The following is a 14,548-nucleotide window of genomic DNA, read 5'->3' on the forward strand; positions in this document are numbered from 1 at the left end:
GTAATGTGAGGTTTCTTCCAAGACTCTTCATTCTGAGGCTCTTCCTGACCACCTCTTAATTCAATCCGGGCCCAAGTCAACATCCACCAAGCCCTCTCCTTTGGTACACTAGAGATAAGGGAGAACAAATGGGCAACTCTAAAAACAGCAGTAAAACTTCCAAAAATTCCAATGCCGTGCATATGAAGAAAGGACACTCTTAACAAAATTCTGTCTTCTTGATAAGTTTCTGGTCAACTTAGCATTTAAAGCCCACACTTGTTAGCACTTAGTGTAAGGTATAGGTCTTATTTATTCTGTTGCATGTAGGGTGTGAGTACAGGATATGTATTACAGCAGGAAATTCCTATCATATTCCCTTAATTTTATGGTTATTAGATCCTGTACTTAGAGACTTAAGCAAAAGGATTTTCTTTTCCCATTGAGTGTTTTTTTTCTTAACGTTGTTCTTAACCTTTCTAGATAAAGAACACTTTTTAATATAATACAGCTTTTTCAATCTCCATTATAATAGTTGAATATTAACTGTCTCCTGAGTAAGTTTACGTTACAAACCAAAAAGTACATATTACCACAGAGGACACCTATCACTGGTTGAGTCCTGCTGTGTATTTCATGTATGCACATATTCATGAGAACAAATCAACTTCTAAAATTCTCTCAAAATAAAGTTCTCTGAAAACCTAAAAACTGGACTGTTAGAAATAAGGCCAGGCCTGTAAAGAGATTTTAAAACACAGTATGTATATCATTTCAGAATATGATCTACACCAATTCTCAAGAAATGGATTTATGCAGTTTGAAAAACTCCTTTGAGGAAAATCTATTTCATAAAGCTGCACAAAAATATTTCATGTTATCTAATGAGAATTCTCTGGACCAATCTGAAATTTTCATCATTTTCCTGGAGACAGCATCATTTACTACTGAGTTTCTTTGTTCTTCAAGTTACCAGTTTTCCTGTAGCAACATCCTAATTGGTCATTAAACATTCCTAAGAAATATATTTTAGGATCTTAAGAACCAAGGAGTAAGCACCTAATTACATAGAAAAGTAAATAACAAATATGCAACTATTTATCTTAACTCATATCTATAGGTTTTTAATGAGCTTTAAGTTAATACTAATCCAGACACACATTTCACTATTCATATGTACTACTTGTTTTTCCATTTTACATACTACATACACACCTACATTTAGACATAAGTATAAGTATGTACCATATGTAGAGAATATAACTTTATATCCTATCCCATCAATATCCAATCATGAGCATTTTCATGTTCCACTAAATTTTGCAAAACCACAACTTTAGGTGACCTTTAAAGTTCCTAACAAAGTCTGCTATTTGATTTCTAGAAACATAGCATGAGATGCTCACATTTACAAAAATGCTGCCAATCACCAACTTTAGACATAAATATTCCCCCATATTTCTCATATTTTCAGATGAATTTTTAATGGTTTCAGGAAGCATTTATAAATACAGAAGTATGTACATATATATTATCTCCATCTCAACACATCATTTACATTAGTATCAACATAATATTACCTATCTACATATACATAGGTATGTATATGAAATTCTTTCACTGGACAGTATGAAGAACCTAGTGTAAGTCATGTAAGTTTTCCAGGTGCTAAAAGACAAAGATCCTGCACTCACGGAACTCACATACCATCATCAGGAAGCCACAAGTACTTACCAAAAATACAATTATATAAAATACTGGTAGCTAATCAAGAAAAGTAAAACAGAATCTAGGTATATTATTTTACACGAGTTTATCAGTGGAGGCTTCTTAGGAGGTGCCATTTGCACAGGGACATCAATCAACAGTGGAAACACTGTTCATATCTCAACTAAGTGGTCTAGAAGAACTACTAAATAGACTTTTATTGTGTATTTATATACACACACACTCTGGGATATCCTTTCCAATCAACCAATACTTACTTGGGACTATATACCAGGCAAGGTGCTATCAACTCAGATAAATGCCCAGGACCCAATCTAGCAGGGGAGTTAAACATTTTATATGCCAATTCCCAGGTAATTTTTCCATTTTAATTTTGATCTGGGCAGGGGGGAAAAAAAAAAAAACAGAACAGGGCACTAAGAAACTTGTAGGGAGATGGTCTAATCTATTTGGGGTATGGGAGTGGGGGAAACAGGAAAAGGTTCCCTAAGTAATAATTTAGGCATTATATAAAAGATATGTAGCAAGACAGGAAGAAAGTCAAGTTCCAAAAAGGAGGAGAGCAGACTGCAGAAATGGGGGGGGGGGCGATTAATAGCCCAGCAGGTGAAATACACAATAGCATCTTGACACCTATGGCCTCTCAGTATCATTTAATTGGGAAAGTCATCTATAACCTCAACCTTCACATTTTCCACTTTTCTCATATCCTACTAAGAGGTGTTTCTTCTACATGTTTGAATTTTATATTACTTTAGTAACAACAGCCCAATTTTTGCTAAACTCCCCATAAAAGGATAATATTATACATTTTCTACATTAGTTCCACAAAGACAAATTAAACCCTGGATAAAAAAGGTTTTCTACATTTTTTAAGGCAAGTTTTTAATCACTATTCCAGAAATACCCAGAAATAGCCCTAGAAAACAAATCTATTTGTTTTCCTCTTGGGACAATTTTTTTTTTATTTTATGCTAAATAGAAGAGAATAAAAACAAATAATTAGCATTCCCAACCTTCTCTTTCCTCAAGCCTTCACATCTCACCTACCTCCCTGTCAGCTGATGATTTACTTCCTCTATCAGAATAATAAACGAGTAGACAAACTTCACACCCTCTCACTATATCTATTTTCAACTTTATACACATAGTATTCCTTCCTGTCCCTGTGTATAAACTACCCATTTTCCTAGTAAAGATCAACTCCAAACCATTAATACATTATACCCTATCACCTCTCAACATGGCATCACTTTTTCCCCTCCTTCTAAATCATTCCGTCAGAATATCAGTTGGTTATATCCTCTGTTTTAACTTTTTAAAAAGATTTTATTTATTTATTTGACAGAGATCACAAGTAGGCAAAGAGGCAGGCAGAGAGAAGGGGGAAGCAGGCTCCCTGCCAAGCAGAGAGACCAATGAAGGGCTCGATCCCAGGACCCTGGGACCACGACCTGAGCAGAAGGCAGAGGCTTTAACCCACTGAGCCACCCAGCCACCCCTCCTCTGTTTTAATTTATATATAACCTCCTTCACCCACCCCGTCCATTTCTCTGTTCAATACTCATGGAAGTTTCTCCAAAGGGAGGCCCTCCTTTTCTCTAGTAAACCAAATCCACGCAGGCTTCCCTATTGATCACTGTCATCCCACAGTGGTAAGCTCACACTGCCAAGACTTATAATCAGTTCTATTTTTTAAACCAATCAATATGCAGCATTTACTGCAAATGCTCAATTTTGAAACATGTTCTTCACAAGGCTTCTATGACATTACCCTATGGCCAACCTCTCTTCTGTCCTCCTTATCTTCTGTGGTAGAATTAATAAGGCCCCTCCAAGATGTCTGTGTCCTCTTTCCCAGAATCTGAGTACAGTAATTCATACGTCAAAGGGACTTCGCAGTTATGATTCACTTAATGATTGTGAGATGGGAAGATTATTATGGATTACCATTGTGGGCCTGACATAGTCACTAAGAGTCTTTTAAGAGGAAGGCAGAAAGATCAGACTCTCCCCATTAAAGTGCAATCCTCACAGACGGAGTCAAACAGGACAGCAAAATAAACTCCTGAGTTTCCCTCGTCCCACAGATGTACCAAATGTACAGCCACACCAAAAGCAATGTCTTTCGAAAGCTATCTAGAATGCAGCTGAGTGACTTCTACACAGTGGTCAAGTAAGAAAAATGCTTACATCAAAGGAGTCAGAAAAGTTGGAAACTAACCCTAAATCATTCCCAACCCAACAAAGCATCATACAATCAGGGGGATACTCCCAACCCACAGCTTCTCCCTAATGGGCAAGGGTTTTGATCACACATCTTTAAGACCCCATCTGACAGACAGTATCCTGAGACACTGAACTCTGAACAACTAAGTTTGTGGTCACAAGACCCAGAACACTACACTGTAGCAAATTGAACAGCTGTTTTTTAAACAGGCATGTACATGTAAGCACCAACTGCAGTTAACCCCATCCATATCAAACAAAAAACAGAGGAGGGAAGGACTCATTTCAAGGAAGATGGAAGATAGGAATTAACTGCAAACTTTACCAGTTGTGCCTAAGGACAATCTGATTTCTAATATAGCACACCTACAGACTGCCTACTGTTTTCTGTAGACTGGGAAGCCAGTAGACATCTCCCTCACTCCTACCCTCTGGACTGCTCCAACAATAAAACAGTCACCAGAATCTCCATGGAAGAAGCTTGTACACATATTTGGATGCCCAAAATTTTTCAGCTCCTTCTTCATATGGAGCCCCAAACATCTAGAAGCTCTGATAGCCAACAGGGCACGCATTCATGAATCCCACAGCAAGTGCAGTCATTTTTCAAAATACAACTTAGGGAGTAGAGCAAAACCAATTCTAAGTTTCTAAGTTCCTACATTAAAAAACAAGAATAAAAATTTTTTTAAAAAGGAAACAAGAATAACTACTTAACTTTATACCTCAAGGAAAGAGAAACAGAGTAAGCTCAACATTTGAAGGAATAACACAGATCAGAATAAAAGTAAGTGAAATAGAGTACAGAGACAATAGAAAAGATCAATTCAAGAACTGGTTTTTTATAAAAATAAGTAGAATATAAAACCTTTAACTACACTTATCAAGAAAAGAGAAGTCTCAGTTGTAAGCAAAATAACCTAAAACTGTTAAATGATAACACGACTATGGATCATCGCCTTGAACAATTATATGCCAGAAAATGGTACAACCTAATGAAATGGTAGGTTATATATTCCTAGGAATTTATGCATGACTGAGTCAGAAACAGAAAATCTTTTGCTTTTTAAAGATTTTATTTATTTATTTGACAGACAGAGATCACAAGTAGGCAGAGAAGCAGGCAGAGAGAGAGGAGGAAGCAGGCTCCCTGCTGAGCAGAGAGCTGGATGCAGGGCTCAATCCCAGCACCCAGGGATCATGACCTGAGCCGAAAGCACAGGCTTTAACCCACTGAGCCACCCAGGTGCCCCAGAAACAGAAAATCTTAACAATGATTTTCAGTAAGGAGAATCATCAGTAATCAAAATGATCACAAACCCAAGTCCAAAACCAGATGGCGTCACTGGATTATTTTATTAAATACTTAAATGATTAATGCCCATCCTTCTCAAACTCTAAAAAAACAGTAGAGAATATCTCCAATCTTATTTTATAAGGCCAGCATTACCTTCATATCAAAACTAAACAAGGACTTTAGGAGAAAATTACACACCAATATCCTGATGAACACAAATGCAAAAATCCTCCAAGTATTAGCAAACCAAATTCAACAATCCATAAAAGTATCATATACCCATGACTGAGGGAGATTTATCCCATAAAGACAAGAATGGTTCTGTGTTGTATAACATATTAAGGATAAAAAAACAAAACAGAAAAAGCATTTGACAAAATTCAAAAGTCTCAAAGTAGGTGTACAGGGAACCTACCTCAACATAACATAAGCCAATATATGACCAGCCCACAGCTAACAACATACTGTCATGATTTGAAAGCTTTCCCTCCAAAATTGAGGAACAAAACAAGGATACCCACAATCTTGCTACTTCTACTCAATGTAGTATTCAAAGGCCGAGCCAAGTGTAGGCAAGAGAAATAGGGCATCCAAATTGGAGAAGGAAAACTGATGATCTTTGTGGGTACTATATACAGAAACCTAAGACTCCAAAAAAACTGAGCAAATTCAGTGAAACTATATTTACAAAAATCACAATTTTTCCTGCTAGAAATTATCTCAATTAAAAAAAAATTTATAGTATCAAATATAAAATGCTCAGAAATAAATTGAACCAAAAAGGTAAAACATTTGTACACCAAAAACGTTAAGACATTAATGAAATAATTTGAAAACAGATGTTAAAATATTCTGTGTTCATGTATTAGTAGGATTATTGTTAAAATATGTATATAATCTAAAGGATTACACTGATTTGACAGATCACTTACCGGAATTCCAGTGGCAGTTTTAATAGAAATAGTAACAATTCTGAAAATCTGCACAGAACCACAAAAGACTCTGAACAGCCAAAGCAATCTTAAGAACAAAGCCATAGGTAATATACTTCCTGATTTAAAATTGTATTACAAAGCTGTAGTAATCAACAGTATGGTACTGGCATAAAAGCAAATACATACAAACAGCCTAAAAATAAAACCAGTTATATATGGTCAATTTTTGAAGAAAGAGCCAGACTACACAATGGGGAAGGACTCTCTACCAAAAAAAGAAAAAAAAAAAAAAGGTGCTGGGAAATAAACTTGAAAATTTATTCATTTTTTCAGCTATAATAAGGTATGTTTGAAATAAAAATATTCATAAAAGTCTATTTAGTCAATATTGCATCCCAGTACCAAATATATATTCAATGTTTACTAATACATTTCCGCAAAATATATCAGAAGTTGAAAAACAGTTCAAAATGTTCATCTTTAATCAGTTAACTTGTATAGGAGTTCTACGGTGGGTTTTTGCTTTCTCTGTAGTTATTTCATGTTAAAACCTACTCATTTTGATCAAAATCAGGATGGGTTTGTTTTTTGGGGGTGTGGGCAGGAGTTATTTCTTTCTTTCATTTTTTTTTTTTTTCTTAAGATTTTATTTATTTGACAGAGAGCACAAGCAGGCAGAGCGGCAGGCAAAGGGAAAGGGAAAAGCAGGCTCTCTGCTGAGCAGGAAGCCCTACGTGGGGCTTGACCCCAAGACTCTGGCTGGGATCATGACCTGAGCTGCAGGCAGATGCTTAACAACTGAGCCACGCAGGTGCCCCAGATATTTCTTTTATAACTTAAGTATGGCCTTTTTTTTTTTCACTTTCACTTTCTTCCCAAGTGTTCAAGTATTGTTTTATTAGCTTGTGAAAATCAAAACATGTATAATTATATAAACCCAAGAGCAAATTATTTGAAGTATTTAAGAGTCCTTGTATGCACTTATGTCCATTTTCTTAAGAACTTACAGCAAAACCCCTCTGCTGTTCTACTTTTCTCAAGGAAACATGCCTGAATCCAAGTGCAGCAAGCCCCTTCCTCACAAGATCAGCAGAAATCCCCACATAGGCCAGGTCTTCTGACCACAGAGTTCTACAAAACTTCATAATTAGCAGAAGCACCATCACGTCTCATTTAACAAGCAAACCAGAGCACACCTAGTTAAAATTCCACATTCACACCAAGGATTAAACACTGCCCACTACAGGCAAGGACAGCCTCTGCAGACAAGTGGCCTAAAGAACAGAGAAGCAAAGCACAACAGCAGAGTGCATGTGGCAGACACCAGGGACATTTCCTGAAGTAACAGGTCCTGGACACTATACCACCTCCTGAGAGGTGTCTCAGGAGCAGGAAATATAACAGGCTTTTTTGTTACAGAGAAGATGACTGAGACTTAGACAAAGTGCCAAGACTGAAGAATCTATCCTAAAAGAATGAAGAAGAAAAAGGGCCAGAGATCTAATCAAAAGAGATACAAGTAATACACATGATGAAGAATTTAAATCAATAGTCATAAGGATACTTGCCAGGCTTGAGAAAAACATGTAAGGCTTCAGGAGGCCCTTATTCACAGAGATAAAGAGCTAAAAAACAACCAGTCAGAAATGAAAAAAGCAGTAACTGAGATTCAAAACAGAGTAGATGTAACAACCGCAAGGATGAAGAAGCAGAGGAATGAGTAAGTGATATAGAAGGCAGTATAATGGAAAATAATGAAGCTAAACAAAAAAGAGAAAGACTAACTATGGATCATGAGAATAGACTTAGGGAACTCAGTGACTCCATCAAACAGATTGACATTCCTATAATAGGAGCTCCGGAAGAAGAAGAGAGGATAAAGGGAACAGAAAATTTACTTGAGGAAATACCTGAAAACTTTCCTAATCTGGGGCAGGAAACACATCCCAATCCAGGAGACACAGAAAATTCCCAGCAAAATCAACAAAAGCAGGCCAACACTAAGACATATTGTAATTAAATTTGCAAAATATAGTGGTAAAGACAAAAATCCTAAATGCAGCAAGACAAAAGAAGTCCCTAACTTACAATGAAAGACCCATAAGGTTACCCACAGATCTGTACACAGAAACTTGGCAAACCAGAAGGGAGTGGCATGCTATATATTCAACAGCCTGCATGGGAAAAATCCACAGCCAAGAATATTCTATCCGCACAGTTACATTCAGAATACAAGGAGAGATAATAACTTTCCCAGACAAACAAAAACTAAAGGAATTCACAAACAGTAAACCAGCCCTGCAAGAAGTAGTAAAGGGGACTGTGAGTGGGAAACAAAGACAAAAAATGACAAACAATAGAAAGGAACAGAGAAAATGTCCAGAAACAATGATAAAACAAATATTAAATAGCATTAAATACTGACTAGTAATTATTCTTAATGTAAATAGCCTAAGCTTTCCAAATCAAAAGATAGATTTTGTCAGAATGGATTAAAAAAAAAAAACAAGACCCATCTATATGCTGTCTACCCAAGACTCATTTTAGACCTGAAGATACCTGCAGAATGAGAGTGAGTGGATGGAGAACAATTTATCAGGCTAATGGATGTCAAAAGAATGCCCAAGTAGCCATATTTATATCAGATAAAGTAGATTTTAAACCAGAGACTATAACACAAGAGGAAAACAGACACTGTATCATAATAAAGGGGACTATCCAACAAGCAGATGTAACAATTGTAAATATTTATGGCCCCAACAAGCAAATACATAAACAATGCATAAAACAATAACAAACATAAAAGAACTCATTAATAATACAATAATCCTAGGAGACTTTAATAGCTCACATTAATGGACAGGTTTCCTAAGCAGAAAATCAACAAGGAAACAATGTGTTTGAATGATGCACTGGACCAGACGCACTTCATACATTCAGAACATTTCATCCCAAAGCAGCAGAACACACATTCTGTTCAGGTACACACAGAACATTCTCCAGAACAGATTACATACTAGGTCATAAATCAGAGCTCAAAATACAAAAATATTAAGACCATACCATGCATCTCCTCTTCACGTCAAACACTAGGAAAAATTTGGAAAGACTACAAATACATGGAGGTTAAACAACATGCTACTGAAGAATGAACAGGTTAACCAGGAAACCAAATGAAAAAAAAAAAAAAAAAAAAGCCATGGTAACAAATGAGAATTAAAAGACAACAGCTCAATACCTTTGAGACACAACAAAAGCAACCCTAGGAGTAAAGTATATAGCAATACAGGCCTACTTCAATAAACAAGAAAAATCTCAAACCACCCAACCATACACCTGAAGGAACTAGAAAAAGAACTAATGAAGCCTAAAGCTGGCAGAAGAAGGAAAATAATAAAGATTAGACCAGAAATTAGTGATAAAGAAACAAAACAAAAGAACAGATCAATGAATCCAGGGGCTGGGTCTTTGAAAAAACTATTAAAATTGATAAAAACCCTAGCCAGACTTATCAGAAAGAAAAGAGAAAGGACCCAAGTAAAATCACAAATGAGAGAGGAGAAATAACAACCAACACCCCAGTAATACAAACAATTATAAGAGGATAGTATGAAAAATTATATGCCAACAAATTGGACAATCTGGAAGAAATGGGTAAATTCCTAGGAAAAAAACCTACCAAAACTGAAACGGCAAGAAACAGAAAATCTGAACAGGCCTATAACCAGCAAAGAAATTAAATCAGTGATCAAAAATCTCCCAACAAACAAAAGTCCATGGCCAGATGACTTCCCAGGGGAATTCTACCAAACACTTAAAGACTCCTCAAACTGTTACACAAAAAAAAGAAATGGAAGGAAGTCTTCCAAACTCATTCTATGTGGCCAGCACTACCCTCATTCCAAAACCAAAGACTCCACTAAAATAGAACTACAGGCCAATATCCCTAAGTGAACATTGATGAAGAAGTTCTCAAAATACTAACAAATCAAATCCAACAGTACATTAAAAGAATCATGCACCACAAGCAAGTGGGACTTATTCCTTGGTTGCAAGTGTGGTTCAGTATTCCAAAATCAATCAACATCGTCCACCACACTAATAAAAGGATAAGAACCATATGATCCTCTCAGTAGATGAAGAAAAAGCATTTGACAATGTACAACGTCCATTCATAATAAAAAACCCTCAACAAAGGAGGGCTAGAGAGAACATACCTCAACATCATAAAGACCACATATTAAAAATCCACAGGTACTATCATCTCCACTGGGGAAAACCAGAGATTTTCCTCTATGGTCAGGACCAAGACAGGAATATCTACTCTTACCACAGTTAACATAATACTCGAAGTCCTAGCCCCAGAAATCAGACAAAAATAAATAAAAGGCATCCAATCGACAAGGAAGAAGTCAAACTTCCACTATTTGCAGATAACACGATACTCTATATGGAAAATGGGAAAGACTCCACAAAAAACTGCTAGACCTTATACACAAATTCATTATAGTCACAAGATACTAATCAATGTACAGAAATCTATTGCATTCCTATACACCAATAATGAGGTAGCAGGAAGAGAAATCAAAGAACTGGTTCCATTTACAATTACACCAAAAAATGTAAGATATGTAAGAATAAAACTAACCAAGAGATAAAAGATCTGTACTCTTAAACAATAAAACACTGATGAAAGAAAGTCAAGAAATGGAAAGATATTCCATTCCCATGGATTGAAAAATATTGTTAAAATGTCCACACTACCCAAAGCAATCTATACATTTAATGCAATCCTTATCCTAGTATCACAGGCATTTTTCAGGGCTAGAAGATACAGTCTTAAAATTTGTATGGAACCACAAAAGATCCCAAATAGTCAAAGCAATCTTGAAAGAGAAAAGCAAAGCTGAAGGCATCACAATTCTGGACTTCCTGTTCTATTACAAAGATGTAGTCATTGGACAGTACGTTACTACCACAAGAACAGACCCATAGATCAATGGAACAGAATGGAGAACTCAGAAGGAAACCCACAGCTATAAGAACATTAATCTTCAACAAAGCAAGAAAGAATATCCAATGGAAAAAAAGATAGTCTCTTAAACAAATAGTGTTTTGCTGGGAAAACTAAACAGCAGCATGCAAAAGGATGAAACTGCACCCCTTTCTTATACCATACACGAAAATAAATTCAAAATGGATGAAAGACCTAAACAGGAGAAAGGAAGGCATCAAAATCCTGAAGGAGAACATAGGCAGTAACCTCTCTAACCTGGACCATAGCAATTTCTTACTAGATAGGTTTCCTGAGGCAAGGGAAACAAAAGCAAAAGTAAACCATTGGGACTTCATCAAAATAAAAATCTTCTGCACCACAAAGGAAATAGTCAATCAAACTAAAAGTCACCCTACAGAACGGGAGAATATATTTGCCAATGACATACAGGGGGAAGGGTTAGTATCCAAGATCTATTAAGAACATACCAAACTCAACATGCAAAAAAACAAAAAAACAAAACAAACAAACAAACAAAAAACCACAAATAACCCAGTTCAAAAATGGGCAAAAGACATCAGTAGACACTGCTGCAAAGATGTCTAACAGACGCATGAAAAGATGCTCAACATCAGGGAAATACTAATCAAAACTACCATGAGACATCACCTCACACCTGTCAGAACAGCTAAAATTAACAACATAGGAAACAACAGGTGTTGGAGAGGATGTGGAGAAAGGGGAGCCCTCTTACACGGTTGGCGGGAATGCAACTGGTGCAGCCACTCTGGACAATGTATGGAGGTTCCTCAAATGTTAACAGAAATAACCTTTGAACCAGCATTTGCACTACTAAGTAATCACCCAAAGATATACAAAAATACTCATTCAGAGGAATACATGCATCCCACTGTTTATAGCAGCATTATCTACATAGCCAAATTATGCAAAGACCCAAAAAGTCCAACAATTGATGGATAAAGCATATGTAGTATATGTATACAATGGAATATTACCATAAAAAATGAAATCTTGCCATTTGCAATGACATGGGTGGAGCTAAAGCAGTATGTGAAGTCAAGTCAGAGAAGGACAAATAGCATGATTTTACCCATAGCTGGAACTTAAGAAACAAATGAACATGGGGGAACAAAAAGAGGCAAACCAAGAAACAGACTCATAACTACATAGAACAAACTGAGGGTTACTGGGGGTGGGGTTGAGTTAAGTAGATGATGGGTATTAAAGAAAGGCAATTGCTGCGATGATCATCAGATGTTCTATATAAATGGTGAATCACCAAGTTCTACACCTAAAACTAACAATGCATGGTGTTAACTAGCTGGAATTTTAACAAAACCTTGGGGGAAAAAAGTTAAAGATCTTGTAGCAAAACCTTCAAAAACAATCCTATAATTAAGAATTCCTCATCTGAGCCATAGAACACAGATAATTATCATATATTACTATTTTTTTAATTCTCCCTAGAATGCAGAAGAATGTTTAATTAGTTAGATATAGTGAATGTACAGTGAATGTCTAAGGGAGGTGGTTCCCAAACTGCAGTATGCATTAGGATCCCATGGCAGAGATGTCTGCTGAGACACAATTACTGGGGCCCATACCCATAGTTTCTAATTAAGCCAGTCTGAGGTGGAGCCTTCTAACAAGTTCCAAAGCACGCTGATGCTCTCTGGGAACCATACTTTGAGAACCAGTACCTCAGTACATTAGCACTTAATTCTCCAGCAAAAACTGTAGGAAAATGTTTCTCTGATGTGCAGAACATGAGACTATATTCAATTTATCTTCTAAGATATATTAAGAAGAATGGGAGGTGGTAACTTCAGGTGTTTATTTTTTTATTTATTTATTTTTTTTTACTTCAGGTGTTTAAAGATGAAAAATTTCAGGCAATAAGGTAGATATCGTCTAACTCGGCAACATTTAGGCTATAAAATACAATATTTAAATAAATAATTGGAGCCTTAAAGGAGGGCATGTGATGTAATCAGCACTGGTTGTGATATCCTACTGACAAATCACTGCACTCTACCTCTAAAACTAGTAATACACTATATGTTAATTGAATTTAAATAAAATAAAATTTAAAAATATTTATGATAGCTTAACACTGACATAATTATGACCATATACAGGTAAATTCCAATACACCAAATTCATTATTTTAAGAAAACAGTATAAACCATGCAGACTACTCATACCATTAAAATGGTTTCTATTTACATCTTCTCATTTGAAAACTAACCAATTAAGATTGAGTCAATTTAGTATGGATGTGACCACTTTCTATCCAAAGTAAGAGGCATTATTTTATTATAAATGTCAATATTCCTATTACCACTACCTTCAGGTTTGTACAAATATGTCTGTTTCAAACTCTCCACTGATTGTTTAACGTCAGCTTAAACAGTTAGTTCTAACTTATTTCATTGGCAAATTTCTGACAAGCATAATACCTAATAATCAATAACTATTTAAACCAAAAATATCCAATAAATGTCAGTAAAAGGTCCCAAAGCATTTTTAGAACATGAGAAAAAAAATTATCTAGATAATCTAAACATGAAGTGATTATGTGAGATTTTAAAAGAAGCTGGTTTGTGAACTCAAATGTTAAAGGTATCTATAGCTGTGCAGGTAACCATCTAGGCCTTAAATGGTTAGAAAGACTACCCTTCCACCTAGATATGGGAAATTGGCTCATGCAGCTTTCTCAGTGAACAGTGTGGTTTCGCTATGCTCATACTATTTGCATAAACAACACTGCTACTGTTAGACACCTGCTTTCCTTCCAGGAATCTGAAATTGTTGTAGATGCTAAGACAGGGGATGCCTATGACCAACCCCAAGACATACCCCGAACACTAGTCTCTAATGGGCTTCCCTGGAGAAAACTATCACCCACATGCTGCTGAATTTTCATAGCTGGTGGGAGAGAAGATGCTTTGTGTGACCCTTCAGGGGAAGCCAAGAACCTAAGCAAGAGGACATATGGATTCTCCCAGACTCTGCATGTGCTTCTCCTATGATTCAGCTGTGAAGTCTCTCTACTTCACTGTTAGCAATTTTAACTTGAGTCCAACTATACGCGGTATCTTCCAGCAAATTCCCAGAAAGGGGAATATTCTTGCAGACCCCCCCACACAGCCATTTTCAGAAACCAGGATTCTTACCTGCTGATATGCTTCATAGATCACATCAAACAGAAAGGCCTGTGGCATTTCACTTGCTCTGTGTCTGGCACGTTCTAGTGAATGGTCTAAGCGACCATCTGCAGAGGGACTGATTACTGTAGATATAAGAGGTCGAACTGCTCCTGCTGCCTGAAGAACAAACAGAGATCCAGTTAACATTTATTTC

The 14,548-nt window shown here is 36.3% G+C and overlaps 1 protein-coding gene across 2 annotated transcripts in view; it reads right to left on the reverse strand.

Moving 5' to 3' along the window:
- CRPPA (CDP-L-ribitol pyrophosphorylase A) overlaps positions 1-14,548 on the reverse strand; it is a 305,237-nt gene that overhangs the window by 253,533 nt on the left and 37,156 nt on the right. For both annotated transcript variants that reach the window (XM_044246136.1, XM_044246137.1), the window contains exon 3: positions 14,362-14,511. In XM_044246136.1, coding sequence (XP_044102071.1) covers positions 14,362-14,511 — 150 coding nt within the window. The remainder of the gene's footprint in view (positions 1-14,361; positions 14,512-14,548) is intronic.

Source organism: Neovison vison, chromosome 4 (assembly GCF_020171115.1).
Source record: "Neovison vison isolate M4711 chromosome 4, ASM_NN_V1, whole genome shotgun sequence".
Taxonomy (NCBI): domain Eukaryota; kingdom Metazoa; phylum Chordata; class Mammalia; order Carnivora; family Mustelidae; genus Neogale; species Neogale vison.